Consider the following 21,019-nt stretch of genomic DNA (forward strand, 5'->3'; position numbering starts at 1 on the left):
AGGAACAAAACCCAGGCCGCAGAAGCAGTGAGAGCACTGAACCTTGACCACTAGGCAATCCAGGCTGGCTCCAGACTCAACTTCTTCTTGGGCCCCTTTGTTCTCCTTCAACTTCCTCTTCTCCACCCTAGATCTCCTACTCCTCCTCCCCAAAATAGTCCTGGATTTTTTTTCTTTTAAGTTCAAAGAGCATCCCTTTTATCTTTTGAAGACTTTTCCCCCAACTTTATTGAGGTATAATAAACTACGCATATTTAAAGTTTTGACATACATACACCCATGAAACCATGACCTCTCAAACATTTCCATCACCCCCAAAGTTTCCTTGTGGTCTTCTTAATCCATTCCTCCCTCCATCACATCCCCAAGTAACTGCTGATCTGCTTTCTCCACATACAAATTAGCTTGTATTTTCTAGAATTTTGCATAAATGGAATCATACAATATGTTCTCTCTTTTTTTTTGCCTGGCTTCTTTCATTCAGTATAATGATTTTGAGATTTTTCAATATTGTGTGTATTAATAGCTTGTCTTTTCTGTTGAGTAGTATTCTATTGTATGGATATACCACTATTTGTATATTCATTCTCTACTGGTAGATTTGGGTTATTTCTGGTTTTTGGCTATAACAAATAAAGCTCCTATGAATATTCACATACAAGTCTTTGGGTTGCATGCTTTCATTTTTCTTTATTAAATACTTAGGAATGGAATGATTAGGTTGAATGGTAGATGTTTAACTTTTTAAGAAACTGCCAAACTGATTTCTAAAGTGGTTGTACCACCTTACGCTCCCACCAGCAATGTATGAGAATTTCAGTTGCTACACATCCTCACCAACATTTGGTATGGTCAGTCATTTTAAATTCAGTCATCTCGTTGTGGTTTTGTTTCTTTGAATGCACAGTGGTTGAGCTATGTCTTGGCTTCATTTCTACCAAGGGGGAACATATGCTTAGGTTTACAGGCAACAAAATCAGATTATGCCTGTTGTGCCAGTGAAGTTAGTAGTGTCCCTCTTACCCTCCAAAGTATCCTGGTTTCGATAACAAAACATGTAGAGTCTCTACTTCTAATCGACTTGACCATGCCCCCAGGCTGTCCATCCGTAGCCACAAAGGCCCATCATGGCATTCTGCTCAACAAAGACTTTCTCCTCCCCTAAAAGGGATTTTCCTTCTTTTCTCGAATGATTTTTGTTCCTTACTATGGCAAGTTTACAGGAGGAAAGGAGTGGCATAGTGTAACCTAGTAGGTGGTAGGAGGGGCAAGTGGAGGGGACAGATGGAAAGTGTTAGAAGAGGTCCTGATGACATCATTTGAGCTGGATGCAGCCATGCTTGAAGTCAGTCTATTCCTTAACTTTTTCTGCACAAGAACCCGAAAATCCTCCTTTTTTGTCTCAGGGAGTTTGACTTGGATTTCTATCACTTGCAATGAAGAGCCCTGACTAGTATACACAGTACGGGAAGGTGCCCAGAAAGGCAACAGCATTTTGCCAAGACTTGGCTGCATCTTATTTCACATCTGAAGTAACTTCTGCCTTCCCTGAAAGTTACTGTTTGTGTGACCTAGCCCCCGGGAATTTAAAGTAGAAGCATTGGTCACACTGGTTGGGGATGAAACTTCAGAGGACACTAAAGGCTCAGGGTCAAAGTATTCAACGGTATCACCACATGGTTTGTTTAATCGAATGCTCTAGCTCTATGTATCCACTGTAAGGCAGCAGGCTCTTTAATCTTTAACTAAATTGTCACTTAGTAGTATGATCCAAAAACTTCTGAATTTTGGGAAGCAGCGTCCATTTCCAATTAGCATTTCCCTCCTTCTTAATGACGAGCTTTAATGCTTACAGAAACATAAACTCATATTTACTCAGAGCACTAAATGCAAGTGAGCAACCCCATAAGCGACCTATGTGAACACGTCTCTAAATCATTAGTGTTTCGTGCCCTCTCCTAGCAGCACAATGAGCGACGAGCGTCGTTTGGCGACATCTCCGTGAGCAGTGCAAAGGTAATACTCTAGTGGAAGAAAAGAGGCGGCGGAAAGCGGGGGGGGGAGCTAAAAAGATCCTATTCAGTCCCCTCTCGAACATTCTCTGACTTGACGGCAGAACTGACAGAGGCCCCTCACCCGCAGGGGTGCCACCCCCACAAGGAGTGGCCTGGCCCTGTCCCCGGGACCCAAAGACCGACTAAACTCGGGCTAGCGGCCTGCTAGCGTCTGAGCCCCTGGGCGCCCCTCTCTTCTGTGGGGCTCTGCCCGCCTAAAAGCAGCCAGGCGGGTCTTGCCTCGGACGAGACTAAACAGCCTCCACCAGGCACAACCAGCCCTCAGTCAGGGGTAGCAAGCCACTTCAGGAGCTGCAGACGCAAAGACAACCTCCCTGCGACCCTCCGCGGCCGCCGCGGCGTCGGCCCCGCCCCTTCACTGTCCTAAATCCCTCCTCCGCGCTCCTGGGACACGCCTCCTCTCGCCATGGCCCCGCCTCCGCGCTCCCGGGTTCCACCTCCAGCTCCACGCTCTCGGGCCCGCCCCCACGCAGCACGGCCTCGCCTCGCACACCCCCGGGCCCCGCGCCCCACCCGCTCGCGTCCTGGCTCCGCCCCCGCGCTCCGTGGCCCCGCCTCTCGCAGTCCAGGGCCCCGCCCCACGCTCTGGGGCTCGGCTCTCCCGGGCCGGGCCTCTAGCTCAGGGCCCGCCCCACGTGCCCTCGGGAGTCCCGGGGAGGAGTTGCCGCGCGGGAGGAGGCGTGGCCGTGGTGCCGGCGGCGGCGCGGGCAGCGCGGCCGGGACTTTGGCTTTGACACGGACGGCGAGCAGGAGCCCTGGTGCTGGTGCCGGGTGCTGGACGCGGTTCTGGCGGATCCCGCGTCCGAGTCGGGCGCAGGACTTTTGCTTGGAGCAACGCAGCTGCGGCGACGCGGCAAATCCTGGTGCAAGACTTGGTGCAGCCGCGGCGGTCGGATCTCGCCGTCGCTGCCGCCTCCGCGCAGCCCTGCAGCTCCTGCCGGCTCTCGGAGAGCGACTCTGAGAGTTTCTCCCGCAGGAAGAGCAGGAACGCGCGGCCCGAGGCGGCGTGGGCGGAAACCCGTGGCCCGGCCCCTGACCCACACCCTCGCGGGCACCGGGGCCAGAGACAGGGGGCCCGTGCTGTCCCGGGTTGGGCTCAGGCTTCGGAGCCGCGGGTGGAAGAAGGACGCCCCGGGGGAACAGCCGAGAGGTGGGGCGCGGGGACGAGCGGTGGGTCTGGTGGGGGTCAATAAACCCCTTCTTGGTGAGCGCACTAGTGAGGATGGAATTCCCAAGTTGCAGGTGGCACTGAGTGTTAGGCGCAGGGAGAGAGGGGGATGCGCCCTCCCTTCTGCCCGAGCCCAAGTCGGGGTGACCAAAGGGGGGAGACGGCCCGAGTGCTGTGAGAGTTGAGAGGTGTGGGCTGATGGGGATAGGTCTCTTTCCAAGAGAAGCAGCTCATAGCCTTTTTAGACCCCAAAGTGATAAAAACTGGACCTTTCCGGAGGACAGTCCACGTGGGCCAGCCTCACTGTGTGCGCATGTGCAGGGGTTCGTGGACAGCTACCAGCCCAGGACTCCTGGTCAAGAACTCCAGCTCTAGGTAGGGAGTGCTAATGCAGGCTGATTAACTGATTCAATCGATTTGTGTGTTTATTAATTTGTTTTGCAGGTGACCAAGTGAAAGGTACTTTTGGACACTCTGGGCATGGAGACTTAGTGTTTATCTATGCTAACGGTTTCATCCCCTGAATCCTACACCTTCCCCTCTTCTGTGCCTCTAAGGTCTACTGGGCTTCTCCCCTAACCAGAGAATTCTTCTTCGGTGGTGAGGCCTTCCTAGGCCCCTGATCCTGACCCGCCATGGGGAGCACCCTGGGCTGCCACCGCTCCATCCCGCGGGACCCCTCGGACCTGTCCCATAGCCGCAAGTTCAGCGCAGCCTGCAACTTCAGCAACATCCTGGTGAATCAGGAGCGGCTCAACATCAACACTGCCACGGAGGAGGAGCTGATGACCCTGCCTGGGGTGACGCGTGCCGTGGCACGCAGCATCGTGGAGTACCGGGAGTACATCGGTGGCTTCAAGAAGGTGGAGGACCTGGCACTGGTCAGCGGCGTAGGTGCCACCAAGCTGGAGCAGGTCAAGTTCGAGATCTGCGTAAGCAGCAAGGGCAGCTCCGCGCAGCACTCTCCCAGCTCCCTGCGGCGGGACCTGCTGGCGGAGCAGCAGCCTCACCACCTGGCCACCGCCGTGCCCCTCACCCCGCGTGTGAACATCAACACCGCCACCCCGGCTCAGCTCATGAGTGTGCGAGGCCTCACGGAGAAGATGGCCGCCAGCATCGTGGACTACCGCCGCGAGCATGGGCCCTTCCGCAGCGTAGAGGACCTGGTGAGGATGGGTGGTATCAATGCCGCCTTCCTGGACAGGATACGGCACCAGGTGTTTGCCGAGAGGTCCAGGCCCCCGTCCACCCACACAAACGGGGGCCTGACCTTCACGGCCAAGCCTCACCCCAGCCCCACCTCACTGAGCCTGCAGAGTGAGGACTTGGACCTGCCGCCCGGGGGGCCCACGCAGATTATCTCCACTCGGCCTTCGGTGGAGGCCTTTGGAGGCACGAGGGATGGGCGGCCTGTGCTGAGGCTGGCCACCTGGAACTTGCAGGGCTGTTCGGTGGAGAAGGCCAACAACCCGGGGGTGCGAGAGGTGGTGTGTATGACGCTCCTGGAAAACAGGTGAGGACAGGAACGTCCAAGGGTCTTGGGTGTGGAGGCAGCTCTTGCATGGCCTCATCTGTGCATGCAACTGAATGGACTTTTGGGGGGATAGGAAGAGGGCAGGAGTAATCAGTATTCTTGAGTCCCCAGCCAATATTGTCACCTGTGGCTGAGCTCCAGAATTTTCTGAATACAGTTGTCTGGGCTTGTGGCCCGTATCTTGAATGTGGTGTATCTGAGATCAATTCATAATTTGGGGGTAAGTGGAGATTGTGTTGGTGTTACTGCTTTGGAGGTTGTTCTTTGACTCACAGACTTTGTGGGGTTGCCACCCGATCAGGCAGTCAGAGCCTGGGAACTATTGCACAGTTGTGCATGTGAGAAAGAGCTAGCTGGATTTTTTTAATGGGAGGAAAAGTCACATTTATTTCACCAAATATGCTTATTTGTGTTCACAAAATCATCTTAAAGACCAGGTATTTGCAAACACATACACTGTGTATATTTACCAAAATGCTGTGAATGAATCACTCTTCATTCTTTTACCTTATTTAGCCTGAAGTTGGTTTCCAGACCCACAATTGCAGCCTCAAATGTATGTAACCTCCCCTGTCCTGTGGCCAGGAAAGGTCAAGCTGACGTGTGGTGAATATTGGCCAGATTTTCCCATTTGAACCACAAGAGAAGAGACTTGTAGGATGGGCTCTTATCACACAATGTTTACATTATTCACAGCACTGCTCTCTGTAGGAACTTCCGTTTAACCCCCATAAAACAAAACAATGCTATTGTAGCCACAACTCCTGCTGTTAGTAAAATAGTGTATTGTATAATGTAATCAGCTTTGGGAAGGAAAGAAACGTTTTTAACGATCTCTTCCAGGTCAGAAATCCTCTGATCCTGGGCTCGAGGGATTTTGCCCAGCCACCCGCCAGAGGTGCAGTGTGTTTGTGGCCACTCGCTGCTCTGCTTTGCACTGGGTTGTTGGTGAGGCTGGCGGGGCAGCAGTTTGGTGACATGAAGTGAGTTCTCAGGGGGAAATCACAGTGCATTGTGGCAGAGCGTCAGGATAAATGAGTGAGGAGAAAACCAGGTCACAGCGTTTCCCTGGCACTGTCCCAATGGCATGCTCTTGTCACTGAGGACTGAGGGACTGTGCACCAGGTCAGAGAATTGGACCGGGGGAGCCCCTGAGCGCCCTTCCTGCCCTGCCATGACCTCTGTTTTGCACCGTAACTCGCTCCTTTTGCGAAATCATCTTGTACACAGCTGAGAACTGGACTCAGCTCTGGGAGATATTTATTAGGAATGGCTTGATAGTTGTTCTCTTCATCCACAGCAGCATGGCTGTATGTATGGGAAAGGGGAGGGGAGGGATGACTGTTTCATTCTTATCATGAGGTTTCCTTAGGGCTCAATTTGAAGGGTGGAAGGGGATGAATCAGGATCTGAAGTTGCCCCAGTGGGAGTGACAGACTGGGCAGCCTTTGCCCATTTACTGTGATAGTGATTTTCAAGTGTGGTCTCTGGACAGCATCAGTGACTGACTCAGAAACTCAGGGTTTCTATGTTTTCACATGCCCTCTGGATGGTTCTGGTGCACACTAAAGTTTGAGCTCCATTGTGCTGTGTGTTGGGCAAAGAGCTATCCCTGTGGTTGCTCTGTAAAGCATCTTCCCCTGTACTGGCTTTTCTGACAAGGTTGGTGAATCCATGTAGAGCTTTCCAGGCACTACATTTTCTTTGATTGTTCTGATCATCCCTGTATTTATTCAATCATCTGATGTTCTTTCTGGCTAGAGTTCGAGGGGCTTAGTCAGCTTCTGGAACAGATGCATGTGAAGGGCAGAAAATGGGAGCTTGAGCAAGAGACAGCCAGCCTCAGAGTGGGCTCCACTCTGCAGCACAGACCTGGGGCAGCCAGGGGTACACTGAGGAAAAGAGCCAGCAACTCTTGTCCAGTGTGGAGCTAGGATTTGTCCTGGTGTTTCTTCTTTGGATTTCCTAGAGGAATGACGATTTGTTGAGGACATGTAACTGCTGTCCTCAGGCGAGAGTTCCCGAAGAGCTCACCCAAAGCCAGTAGGATGTAGGAGGGGATCCCTGGAAGTAACCAGGAAGGTGACCTGTGTCTGTCACATTTCTTACACTTGGCCACGTGTGTTTTCCTATGGGTTAGTGGTTCCTTTTGCCTGTTCACAGTGTGTTCAGTGTTCTGGGCACTCCTCGCACCTTGTTGTCTGGTGAACACAAAGTGATAGGCTTAGGATCTCACCCCTGCAGAGCTGGAATGGGTCCATTTGCCTGTGTGCCCATCCTAGGGCACCAAAAGACTGCTGGCTGTGACAGAGTAGGTCACATGTTTTCAAAACAGCAGTGCACATTCTCCAAGAGCTGTGTGTTCATCCTGATTCACAAAAATCTCTTGCATTCCAGTTGATCCCTTTGTTAGTAAGAGGAAGTACATTTAGTTTGAGCAAGAATGGATGCAGGTAATTTTCTGGGTGGCTCTTATTTTCATACGTGTATGCATACAATACAAGAGATACAGACTCCTGGATATGCCTTCATATTTTCCAACAGCTATCACATTCTTTTGATTTCCCCAGTAATTCTGGGAAGTAGATAATGCCTGCTTTCATTAATGATTCTCCATCTCCAGGTGAGGAAACTAAAACCCAAGAAGTTAAACGATTTGCCTCCATCCCACAGCTCATTAATGACTCAGCAGGAAGCAGGACCCAGACTTTCTGATTTTAGACCCATACTGTTTGTAAGCATGCAGTTTTGTAAGCCCATCATCTTTATCCTGCCTATTGTTGAGGCATCCCTCTCTCTGCCAAGTCAAGGGCACTTGCCAAATTGTGTGCTGTTCACATTTTCTTAAATTAAATCCATTTGTAAAGGCATTAAAAAAAAAACCAAACCTTTGGCTCCACCTCTTCTGTATTAGTGAAGTTCCTTAACCTTTCCAAGTCTCAGTTTTTCCATCTGTTGAATGAAGCTAATGAAAAAAAAGAAAGCTTTGGGCACTTCTTTTGTGAAGGGAGTAGCTGGTTCTTCGTTTTCCTTTCTGTGGCTTTAGCAGGAGTGTTCTTAGACTAAAGGGTGCCTATGTGGGACTCTAAAGAGTAAGCGTTCTTTCTTGCCTTGAGATACTGCTACATTGGTGGGTGAGCATGTGTGAGCTACAAGAAACCGTGTTTTGCATGTGAAGCCTGTGGCAGGGCAGCAGAAAGTTAGAGAATCATACAGTCACCAGGAACCTCCAGGGGCATCACGCTGTGGCACAGAACTCATGGGTCTCATCAGATTCCTTTGCCAAATCTCAGTCTTAGGCAATGTTTTTCCTTGTTCAGTATTTATGGAGCAAGACTAAAAGAAGAATGCTCCTGCTAAATATCCTTGAAAAATTTGGTGACAGCCCACATATGGAATGAAGATTGTTTAATTTTAATTTTTTTATTTTTTGCTGAGAAGTTGTTCTATTTTGAAAAGTCCCTTTGGGTTCTGAAAGCATAAGCCCTGGGGGAGCTGATGGATAATCTTCAAAAGAAATGAGGAGGTTTAGTATCCCACCTGCTCTTTTTCCCCATGGCCTCCGTCAGAAGGGAACTGTAAGGGTCAAAGGCTTGAGCCTTATAATGGCCTACGTTTGTTTTCTTGCCGCATGTCTGTCTGCAGTATCAAAGCACAAAGAGAATTAGTGCCCAGCATCAGACACTGACTGTGAAAAAGGAGATTTTGGTTTATCAGACTTGATTAGTAGGATCTCTATAGACACAACCTATCTTGTCATTTGATTCATTCATTGAAAAATATATATTGAGTAGGTGCTGTGTACATGCATACACTAAATTCAGGAGTCGGCTTGGCACTATTTCACAGAGTTAAGTAAATGTGAATTGGCTTGTATGGCTCAGCCTCAACAGTCTGGGAAACCCAGATTTTTTGGGGGAAAGTCACTGAGTATGATTGATATCTGGTTGTATTTTTCCCGTACGAATAATAGGCTCGTACTGGGGAATTGAAGGATGGGTAGATATAGCCAGACATAACATCTGGGGGCAAAATGCCCAGCAATCCCCTTAAAGTAGAACTTGTGAAATTCATTTTGACACCTGTGGAAACTGAGGCTCAGAGAGATTAAATAGCATCCATGTGGCATTCAGAAATATAGATGTTAGAGTCAGGTTTTGAAGCCGGGCATTTGTCTGATTTCAGACTGGGAAGTCGGGGTGTATCTCTTCCCAAACTCCATCTCGAGCTACTGACCCCTGGCGCACCTGCTGTTTTCTGCATGTCTCAGGTCTTAGGCTGGCCAGGCATCAGGGCTTCACCTAGACTCCTGGGACCATGTCAAGCCCCTAGAGGACTCTGCTCCCTTCCTGTTTTTGTTCCTCTGAAGGACAAGGCTTATGGCCAGAGGAGTTCCGGTTTTCTGAGCCAAGGAGGTCTGGGTCGTTTCCAGAGAGAAAGGTGGTCAGTAATAAGACTGTTGTGGATAAATAAGAGAAGATGGTGTGAACGAAGGGAAGTCCTGGTGTGGACACAACACAGGATTTATTTCACCAAAGGGAAGATGTTACTTTTGATTTTTGAGAATACGCCCATTTGGGATCTGACTTTGGGGGTTTGAAAGTATTGATTCTCCCAGGGGATATTCAGTCCTTTATTATTCACTCATTTATTCAACAGATATTTTTGAGCTCTCACTAGGTACCAGGTTCCTGTGTCAGGCTCTGGTAATAAAGTGTAGAGCAAGACAAAGTCCGTGCTCTTATGGAGCTTCCGTTTGAGGCAAGGAGATGAACAAATCAATACGTAGATAAATAATTACAGAGAGTGGTGAGTGCTGAGGATGATGGAGGTGAGTTGAAGAGAAACCTCTTGAGGTAGATGGGGTTCGAGGACAGCCTTAGCTGAAAGCTGATGGGTGACAAGGAGCCAGGCATGGGAAGAGCTGGGGAAAAGAGTGCTCCACTAGAGGAACCAGCCAGTGCGAAGGCCCCGAGAGTGCTTGTTCCAGACTGAGAGCCAGAGTTCAGGGAGGTGCGGGTGGCTGGGGTTGGAAGGGAGGCAGCGCCAGTGGGTGGGGCCTCCAAGGCTCTTATTTTAACAGCGGAAGGCGGCCACAGAGCATTAGAAGCAGAGCTTGATGAATTACCGGTTACCACGTTGTTCTGGCTCCTGGCGGGTGGGGAATGCTTGGAGTGGGTCCTGGGAGTTGAGTAGAGAGGCTGTTGCAGAGTCAAGGCTAAAAAGGATGGTGAATGGCGAGAAGTGGAAGTGGGTGGAGTTGAGAGGATCTTTTAGAGGCAAAAACTGGAAAGACTTGCCTGTGTTTTGGATATGGTGGGGATTAACCAGGTGGAATCCTAGAAGACAGGCTCCAAGGCATTTAAGAAATCCCAGGGCTGACTTGCAAGCCTCCGCATTGTGTCAACATGGTGCCACTTGCTGGCTTCACCCCTTCCCTCTGCTGTTGCCTTGCTCTGACCGGTGTGGGATCTTGGTCCATTGTGGGTGGAGGAAGAGGCCTTGTCATCTGTCCTCTGTGCTGACTGGGCATCTGACAAGGCCACTTGCTCTTTAGTATCAATTACATGTAGAACAAGGGCATGTTTGGGGGGGTTTTAGGTAACTATTTTTGTCAAAAGACATTTACATAAATTAAATTCAACATTGCTTGAGCATCTGTACCTTGCTCGCTACTTGGTGAGGTCAGGGGCACAGGGAGACCTGGCCCTGTCATCAGGGAGCTGTGTCATCAGGGAGACACATTCACAGGTACTTAACCAGGGCAATGTGTGTCGTGAAGGGGCAGGTAAAGCTTAGGTACAGGAATCTGGTACCTGTCTGCCTGGCTTCTGAGGTGTGTGGAGACCTCAGCATAGGGGAAGGAAGAAGGAACAGGACCAAGTCAGGTGGTTGGGAAGGAGCTGGACTGGAGAGGAGGTTGGAGTCTGAGTGGCAAGAGCGTGGTGGCCCTTGGGGTGAAAGTCAGCACCCCCCCCCGCGCCCCCCCCCCCCCCCCCCCACGAAGCTGACAGTGAGGAGTTAGGAAATCAGGGTCAGTTCCTGACACTCAGGAGTCCAGGCTGCCCTCTGCCCAGGCTTATAGTCTGAATTGTACAGACAGGGAACACGGCAGGCTCCCCCCCCGCCACAGTAGCGAATAGCAGTGAGGTGTGTGCTATTTGCTGTGTCTTATTTTTATTTCAGAATTACCCTACTTTACAAAAGATTTTATCCCAGAATTCCTTAATAACGATTTCTGCCAATAACAAACAAAATGATGCATTTCGATGATGAAATTTGATGTGCTCATCACAGACGCCCTGGTCTCCGTGTAACAATGTACAGCTGATTGGAAATTGCACACCGATGACTCCTAGCATCAAAACATCCAGGAGATGCCACAAAAATGCCCTGCTCTACCTGCAGGCTTGTAGTCCTCAACAGCTATTTAGGAACCTCAGAAACTTCCTGACCCTGTTCCTTATGACTGTACACTGCCCTGGTCTGGACAACAGTTCTTGTTGTAATGTTTTGATTGACAGCTGCCAGACAGCTGGATTGCAGTGGATAGGAACCCTGGGGAGCTGTGCTCAGAGTAAATGTTTCATTATGAAGAAAAGTCTTGAATCCTTCTACCATACTATTGGATAAAGAAACCCTGGGTTTTCTTTACTGAGAACAGCTCCCTAACCATATTGCTTTGTTGTGTTTCCAATGAGCCCTTGTTTCCTGCAAATTCTATTTTGGTTCAGCCATTACCTGATTAAGCTGTTAAGCTGGGCCTTCAACTGTTTTATCTAGAGGCTGCTGTAAACTCATGAAATGCTGTGCTTCAGCCAAGAGAACGTTGTTCACGTTGTCACATTTAAGGTTGCATGCCTTTTGGGTGTGGTTTTATCATGTTGTAGGGACCTGAATCCTGTTTGCTCACCCCAAAGCTGGAGGGTAAAATCGGGGCTTCGTTTTTCCAGCTTGTACTAAAAGCGTAGTGTCTTGGAAAGATTGTTGTCTTTTAAAATACTGATCCAATACTCTATTAAAAAAAACCAAAAACTTCTCCAGAATGTATTTTCAATAAGGAAATTCAATCTGACTTAAATTATTTTGTAGTCTCCGTTTTCTTAAACTGGGGGAAAAGTCAACATTTTGGTGGCCTCCAAGTACTGATGCTTGGCATCAGGCCCTGGACTCATCTGCCAGTAGACTCAGGGCTCCGTCCTTCCTTGCTGGGCGCATGGCCTCTGCAGCTTCAGATCACTGTGTCGTTTTACTGGTCAGTTCTTCATGGTAGAATGGTTCCCAGTCGTTTTTAATTTGAGGACTCATTTTAAACAGCAAAATACTGCACGTCCCTGCCCCCACCTAATGGTGGTTGTACTTTCAGTGTCCAGGAGGTAGACGTAGTTGTGCTAAAGAACGAAAGCAATGATAATTAACACTGATAATGACTGTGGCTGAGGCCCGGACCTAAGTAGCTTCACACGTGGGTATCATCACAAGCCCTCTTTTACAGATACAAGAGAGATGGCTCAGGGAAGCTGAGTAACTTTCCCCAGGGTCACACAGCTTTTAAGTGGTGAAACTTGGATTATAGCCCAAGCAATTAGACTCTAAAGTTTGATGATAAAAAGCTACTCTGAATTCACTAATGCTTTTCTACGAATTTATATTTTCTTCGTCACTCCAGCCTGCATACTAGGCTATATGCTGTCTTCACCAACTTGGTCTCATAAGTATGCTGATATATAACGATATCAGAGTGTGTGTGGGTGTGTGTGCCTATCTAGTATTTGTTTCTTCAGAGTGGAGCAAGGATATTTACAAAGCAATCTGATGCAGGATACTATATTTTTATGACTTTTCAGTCTTTTAAAATTGTCTTGCCCACACCTATTTTGTCAGTAGTTTCTTTAAACAGTTTGCTTTTATAGAAGCATTCCAAACATTCATCTTAGTTTTCTTAGAAACAACTTCTCTTTCTGCTCACACTCCTATTTCGTCACTTGATGTCACAATTTAGGAGACCATAGTGATATATCAACTGACAGAAACAAGTCTGGATACAGACACGGCTGACCCCAGGAAAGCACATGATGGCCCACTTGAAAATGGAGACACACAGTTCATCTGGCCAGGAGTACTCAGTGTGCCGTGGGCATCCATCCCTCAGCATGTTTTACAGAGGGAATGGGCACAGCCTGGTGGGTCCCTTGAGTAGAGTTTGGTTAGGAGAACATCAGTTGTGTTTTTAGAAACACTAGTACCTGGGCCCGAGTTATATTATTTATGTAGTCTAGAGATAGTTTTTGCCGTGTCTGTGTATTGCAGACCCCTGGCAGTAACTGCAGGTTGTTACTGGCCCGCTGTTATTTTTTCCTAGAAGATTGACTCAGAAATGTAACGAGTTATAAGATCAAGAGTTCATTGTCCCTCAAAATTCTCCCTCAAAAATCACTTGCAACTTTTAGAAAGAAAAGAAGTGAAGGAGTAATGAGCTGGGGGTTTTTTTGGCTTAAGACCTGTACTAGTCAGGATTTTCTTCACTCACAGAGATGGCCTGCTCGTGAAACCTGTGAATAACTATAAACTAGGAGGGAGTTGAGCAGGTAGACTGGATTAGATGGTTTATGAAATACCTTCCCAAGTTTGTAACTTTGCACTGTCTTTTAAAACTGTTTCTGAATTTCATTTTCAAGTTTGATTTTCGTTTAGTACATGTCCATACATGTGAAACTGCACCAGAGACAGTCGCATGGCAGTTCACATGTGCTGAATTCAGTTAAACGCCAGGCAAGACTGTTTGCAGTTGATTTGTAGTCTTGAATTATGTTAGTTTTGATGCTTCCAACGTGTATAATAAAAATGGAGGTAGTTAGTGGATATTGTTAGAGTTTCAACTTTCTAACCAACTTAGAAATAAAAGTTGCTTCTATCTTTTAAACTTTTGGGTAAATTTAATTGAAGAGCATCTGAGATTATAAAATGGTTCTTCAAAATGTTACTTCCCATTTGCAACCATTTATCTAACCTATAAAAATCAGGAATTTTTTTTGTCATTGATCTACCAAAGCAAAGTATAGAAATAAACTGGCTAACGAGTGAGAGATAAGACTGCAAGCTCACGCACAACCCCTGATTTCCAATACAGTATTTGTGTTCATCAAAACAGCTGTGGTGGTTTTATTGATTGATTGTCTTGGTAAAGGTTATATATTTAAATATATACATTTCTTCTAAATCACAAAAGTCCCCTCAAACCCTGAGACTTCTTTCCACTGAGAGGGAAAGTGATCACTATTTCTACTGAATACCCTTCAGTTCTGAGCAGGAAGAGTGGTTGTTCCTATAGGTAAGATGTGTGTTAGTCTGCTAGGGCGGTCGTAACAACACACCACAGACTAAGTGCCTTAAACAATAGAAATTTATTTTCTCACAGCTCTAGAGGCTGGAAGTCCAAGATCAAGGTGTCAACAAGGTTATTTTTTTTTCTGAGGCCTCCCTCCTTGGCTTGTAGATGGCTGTCATCCTCCTTGTCTTCACGTGATCTTCCTTTTGTACCTTTGTGTGTCCAAATTTCCTCTTCTTAGAAGGACACTAGTCATACTGGATCAGAGCCACTCTAATGGCCTCCTTTTACTTTAATTACCTCGTTGGAGACCCTGTCTCCAAATACAGTCACATTCTGAGATACTGGGGGGATTAGGACTTCAGCATGTGACTTTTGGGGGACACAATTCAGCCCCTAACAAGATGGTGTAAGAAAAATTGCCCAAGGACTTCCTTCTTGGCTGTTTGTTTGGAACCTGCTCCTCTGGGTTTTCCCTAGAGAGAAGATGATTTCAAGGTATTTATTTAACAGTGTAAATGCTGGAGAAACCTGCCTTAGAGTTCTTGGAGTGGCAGGCTGCTCGACAAGAGGAATGGCTTTCTTGCTGGGCCGCAGTAAGTATGGACCAGCTCTTAGGGCTCTGATGTGTTGCCTTTGAACGCCTCTCTTTCCAACTTGCCAGTCCTTGGTTTGGTCCTGAAGCAACAGCAGTGGCCTGAAACTTTCTGCCCATCCCCGCCAAGGCAGCACCTCCACTTTGCTAGCTTCCTTGCTTGCCCTTGGCTACATGGAATGGTGACACATAAGTTTGTCCTTTAGAATTTAGTGCCCTTTAGAATTGCTGTGGGAGGGTGAGATTCCATGGGACGACTATGAAGCCGACTCCAGGCAGGCTCTCCCTGACTTGTGTAGTTAAGCACCCTAGCTGTGGGCTCCCTTGTCACCGTGTTTTCCCTCCCATAACAGTCACTCTGCTGTAAATGCCTGTGCGATGCCCTCTGCACTCCTAGACTGTACATACATCCTTGTTTCAGCACGATAACACTCTGGAATTTGTGGAAAGAAGAAATGACTGCTGACATTTATTGACTGTTTGCTTTGCCCCAAGTGCTACTGTTCAGCCTTTTATATTCATTAACTAACGTAATCTTCACACCATTCCAGTGAGATGAGTATCTCCACCTTACACATAAGGAAACTTATCTGAGCGAACCTGGGGTCAAATTTTAGTAAACTTGCCTGAAGTCACATGGTTGGTGAAATTCAAAGCCAGGCAGAATTACTCAGAGCCCAAACTCTTATATTCAGAGGCAGAAAATCCATAAACCTGGAGCTAGGACCGGGAGGTTAAGAAAGGGGATAGTGTTTCCTAGCCTTTTTATATTGAGAAAGTGTAAAGAGACAAGTTTAACGGGGGGATACCCCCTCGAGTGGGTCCCAGCTGGCCTTGAGGAAATTATCCGATTCTATCATCCAGGGAGGTTAGGCATGTGGGGCTTTGGAGCTGCTGAATTTTTAAAAAATTGAGGTATAATTTCCATGCCAGACAATTCCGCCCTTGAAAGTGTACACTTCAGTGATTTTTAGTGTATTCACAAAGTTGTGCAAACCTCACCACTATTCCAGAACCTTTCATCACCCCACAAGGAGACTCCATACCCATTAGCAGTCACTTACCTCCTCCCAGCCCCAGGCAACCACTAATCTACTTACTGTTTCTATGGATTTGCCTATTCTGGACGTTTCATATCAGTGGAATTATTTAATATGTGGCCTTTTGTGTCTGTCTTCTTTTGCTTAGCATAATGTTTCAAGGTTCATACATGTTGTAGCATGTATATTTCCCTTTTTATGGCTGAATAATATTCCATTGTATAGCTGTGCCACATTTTCTTTATCCGGTCATCAGCTGATGGGCATCTGGATTGTTTCTGCTTTTTGGCTATTATGAATAATATTGTTATGAACATTTGTGTACAAGTTTTTGTATGCACATATATTTTCATTTCTTTTGGGTATATACCTGGGAGTAGAGTTGCTGAGTCATATGGTGATTCTATGTTTAACATTTTGAGGAACTGTCAGACTCTTTTCCAGAATGGCTGCACATTTTACATTCCCACCAGCAATATCTGAGGGCTCCTATTTCTCCACATCTTCTTCAACACTTGTTATTGTCTCTTTTTGATTTTAGCCATACTGGTGGGTGTGAAGCAGTATCTCATTGAGGGGTGTGAGTTGCATTTCCCTAATGACTAAAGATGTTGAACATCTTCTCATGTGTTCATTGGCCATTCGTATATATTTTTTGGAGAAATATCTATTCAGATCTGGGTGGGCTGTTTTCAAACCTGTTTCCAAGCTTACAAAATACAAGATATCTTTGTGCTGACCTTTTCACTCCATATTCCCCCTCTTCCTTGCCCCTTAGTCATGGGGTCATTATACTGGAGCCTAACATAGAATAATTGCCTTGTAAAAGGAAAAAGTGTCCACCGTCCTACAGAAACAAACCCTCTATTTAGGAAGGGACCTGGAGAATTTCGTTTGCCATGCTTAATTATTCTGGTTGGAGCTGTCTCTTTGCACTGGACTTTTAACACTCTCCTTGAGAAGTACTTGGTGTTCTCTGATTTTCACATTTAAGTTATGTTTTGAAAGGTACTTTAGCACTTTTATCTAAAGCCAAAATATAACATACACTGTGCCAGGATTTACAATGAGAGGTGAGCTTTGGATAGTTCATGATACTATCTGCAAATCGCAGGACCCTGGACCAGGAAAGAACCTTGAAGGAGCCCCTTCCACAGGACTCTGCCTAAGTCATGGCAGACAAATGAAATTATATATATGTTATTTATTTCCTTATTCTTTTGAACCCGGCTGTGGAGAGTTGAGTCATTATATTCTTCAGTTTATGACACCATGTCATCAGTCAATACTAGGTGCCACTTCTGGTTGGTTTTATTTAAAAAATGTCTTTTCATCTTCATTCCCATTGCCATTCACCTCCCTCCGTAGATTCCTAGTACAAAGTGTTAAATATATGTCCTTAGATATCTCTTTGAAAAATGCAGTGTTTTTAATCTACAAAAACCTTGTGTTTTTATGGTTTCCAGCTAGTTCGGTGCTCCTGACTTCTGCTTAGTCATTGGCCGTGTGCAAGGACAAGTGCCACGTGTACCTGCCCAGCCACAGGTGATGGCAAGCCAGGCTGCCTTGGGCTCCCTGCTGCCATGAGGCCAGCAGGACCCTCACATACTCTTTGGATTTCCCCTTTGGGGAACAACTTTTGCCCATTTTGTAAAATTTAAAATTTTGTTGTTGTTGTTGTTGTTGTTGTTTTGTTTTTAGTTGTTTTGAAATGTTCATGCACGTTCTAGATGCCGGTCCCCTTTGTGGTCTCAGAGATTTTAAAGCTCTTCCCCCAGTTTATCACCCTCTCTTAGCTTTGTCTTTGGTGCCCTTCGCACAACAGAAATTCTTTTTTTTAAAGATTGGCACTTGAAAGAACATCTGTTACCAATCTTCTTCGTCTTTTTTTTCTTCTTCTTCTCCCCAAAGCCCCCCAGTACATAGTTGTGTGTTCTACTTGTAGGTCCCTCTAGTTGTGACAACAGAAATTCTTAATGTTGATGTCAAATCTACCATTGCCCCTGCTGGTTGCTGTTTAACAAATCCATCTCACCCCAATTCACTCTTAAGTTTTCTTCTGTCTTAGTTTTATAATTATCTTTCACGTTTAAGTTTTTAATCTATCTGGAGTTTACCTCTGTGTAGGTATGAGGTAGGGATCTCATTTTAGTTTTTTCAATTTTCCCAATACCATCTACAAGCAGCTTATCATTTCCCCACTGACTTGGGATGCCGCTTTGTCCTATGTGTACAGCAGGTTTAGCGGTCTATTCGTGTGCTCCTGAGCTGTTCCCACACTCTTGTCAACACCATGGCCTCTGGTCGGGTGAGTCTCCTTCCTTGTTCTTCTGCTTAAACATTTCCCTAACCACATACATTTTAGAGTTTCTCAGACATCCTGTTGGAATGGCGTTGACTTTATAGATGAAGTTTGAGGAAATTTGATTGCATTGTGGGGTCACCCCTCCTTGAACATCTACGTTTCTTCATTTATTTAAGTCTTCTTTTGCAACTGTTAACAGAACTTAAGACATTTTTCCATGAGCGTGTGTGTATTCTTTGTTAGGTTAAATTCTTAGATACTGTGATTCTCTGTTTTTAAAATCCCCAGAGAATGAAGTGCCACAGTTTTGCTCTGTTACTCATTCCAGTCTTCAGCTGTCTTTATTACCCCCGTACTTTTCCTCTATCCACTCTATATCCTTTATTTGTAATTTTGTCCCACTTTTCTAAATCTTTCTTAGTAGAAGTAAAAACCAGGCAGTCAGAACTCTTTGAGGCTCCCTCTGTACATTCGTGGATCTCAATTTAATCTCCTTCCGCCTTATATTCTCACCCTGAATAATTTTAGTTCATTTTGCCTTTCTCCATGGTTCATATTTTTCAAGCATAAATCAGTTCTCTCGCTGTAGCCTAACCTCAGATTATCTTTCTTGTATGAGTAGATATACACATATGAGTGGACGTGGCGGAAGAGCCAAAAGACGTGCTGCTGGTTTAAAATAAACAAACCAAAAAAGAAAAGTAGTGACCCTAAATTATAAATGTTTAAATTTAAAATTAATTTATTTGTGCAAAACAACTCAGCCATGAGTCACACTTTATAGTAGGTCAAATGTGAGATCAGAGACCTTGGAATTATCTTTTATAGTTCAGACATCATTTATTGAGTCTCGTTTCTGTAAATCTTTTTTACTTCTCACGTGTCCGTGGATCCTGTGTGTCTGACCACAGACGTATGTCTGTACATGCCCCCACCCACAGAGTGTCTGAGTATGAGTGAGTTATAAATATACCCATCTTTTAAAATAGATCTTTATCTTTAGTGTTAATTGCTTCTTTGCTTCTTCCACTTTCTCAGTGAGCAAGTAGAGTGGAGAGGACCTGTGTACAGTTGGCAGTACACTGCCTTGTAACTAATTATTTGTAAGCTCTCCTCTGTAGTTAATTTCAGCCAAACCTAATGGTACCTGGCGTCTGATTTCACCTAAAAGCAACCCAGGTGAAATTAGAAATTTCTTTTTCTATAACCAGGTTTCCAGATGACCTGGTGGCTGCTAATGTCAGAGCCAGGTGCCATGACCTTCGTCTTTTGCATAGTTCAAGGCCAAACTGTGAAGTTTGTTTTTGGTCTCCAAATAGGGGCCTTTAGTTTTGATATGAAACATTTAAAACATACAAAAAATACAAATAATACTTGGGCTGTTTCCCCTTCTTGTCAATGCATTTTACTTTCTTGAGGACCCAAAGCCCTTGTATCACACTGTCATTCTTTTAGATCCCTCCCACCCCACCCCTTCTGTGCTTGCAGAATTTCTTTCTTGATAAGACTTGGTGGGCAGTAGAGTCCACCACCCACAGGGGAAGCTGGAAGTGCAAAAGCTCTCTTTCCCAGCATCCTTTGCAGCTAGGGCCTGGGCTCTGCAGGTTGATGCATCTATCTTAATCTCTGATTTGGGAGCCAGTGGCACTGGACAGCTCAGGGACTATAAAGCTCTCACTCCAGCCATGGAGACAGTTTACACAGGATTGTGTCCGTGGGACAGCAGAGTCAGTGTGGCAGGTGACAGTGAGTGGTGTCCAGGGCTGGCACTGTCAGCTTGCATACGCTCCAACATCAAGGGCTTGGCATTGTGGCACTGGGGTCCTTACCACCTTGGTTCTGGGGCTTGTTTGCCTGTTGTTTCTGATGGCCCACCCTAGCTCCTTAATATTCTCTTAGTGAGTACCTTTCTCCTTAAGTCAGCTAGTATTGGTTTCTGTTTCTTGTAATTAAGAATCTTGACTCATTCACCCTGATATGTAGGTCCTGGACCAGTGTTTTTAAAACTCTTTTTAGCCAAGGAAACCTTTTCTTAAATGAAACTCTTGGGGAAGCATAGCATGTAAAGCCAGTAGAAGGGGAACTCGGGGTTAGGGGCCCAGGAGGGACCTCGACTACACAAAGCATAGATGAGATCCACTGCCCTGGACATTTTCTGATCCTGGGTCAGTCACTGCCTCCCTGCCCATTACCAAGGCCCTGTTCTCTGCCAGATGGTGGCGGCCACCGGACGAGCAGAGGGTGGCGTTTGCTACTAGTTCTTCATTGGTTTGTGTTTTTAGGGCCTTTCATGTGCTGTCCGTTTCCTCCAAGACCCTAGCCTTCTGGGTGCCTTCTGATCACTTTCACCATGTGAGTGGTTACATACCTGGCCCGTGTCCAGACCCTGCACAAGTCTGGATACCTGGATCAAAGGACATTTGTTCCATGTCTCTCTCAGAGTCATCTTCAAAACACAAATCCATTTTTAAGATTAAAAAAACTTAACTAATCAGTGAGGGCTGAAATTCGCCCTCACATGTAAATAAGGATGTGCCTTAGAGCAGGATCTCTCAACCTTGGCAGTTTGAACTTTTTTAAAGAATTTTCCTTTTGAGGTTATTGTAGATTTACATTCTGTTGAATTTTGAGCTAGATAATTCTTGGTTGTGGGGGCTGGCCTGTGCATCGTAGGATGTTTAGTGGCATCCTTGGCCTCCACCCACTAGATGCCAGGAGTACCCCCCTACCACCCTTCTCCAGGTGTGATAACCAAAAATGTCTTCTGACATTGCCAAATGAATGTCCCCTGGGAGGCAAAATTGTTCCCTGTTGAGAGTCACTGTTCTAGAGCCATGCAGAAGGAAGGTGCAGAGTGGTATCACCACTCTGGGGACCAAGTCTTGGCCTGGTTGATTTCCTTGGCTTCAGAATTGCTAGATGCTGGGGCCCATGCTGGTCAGGGAAGGAGGAAGCCAGAGGGGCTGAGAGGGAG

The 21,019-nt window shown here is 46.3% G+C and overlaps 1 protein-coding gene across 1 annotated transcript in view; it reads left to right on the plus strand.

Moving 5' to 3' along the window:
• Window positions 1–2,516: 2,516 nt before the first annotated feature.
• Window positions 2,517–21,019, plus strand: part of EEPD1 (endonuclease/exonuclease/phosphatase family domain containing 1) — a 114,023-nt gene continuing 95,520 nt past the window's right edge. Inside the window, exons 1-2 of the mRNA XM_001501191.4 lie at window positions 2,517–3,225; window positions 3,688–4,756. Coding sequence (XP_001501241.1) covers window positions 3,879–4,756 — 878 coding nt within the window. The 5' untranslated portion in view covers window positions 2,517–3,225; window positions 3,688–3,878. The remainder of the gene's footprint in view (window positions 3,226–3,687; window positions 4,757–21,019) is intronic.

Source organism: Equus caballus, chromosome 4 (assembly GCF_041296265.1).
Source record: "Equus caballus isolate H_3958 breed thoroughbred chromosome 4, TB-T2T, whole genome shotgun sequence".
In the NCBI taxonomy this organism is placed as follows: domain Eukaryota; kingdom Metazoa; phylum Chordata; class Mammalia; order Perissodactyla; family Equidae; genus Equus; species Equus caballus.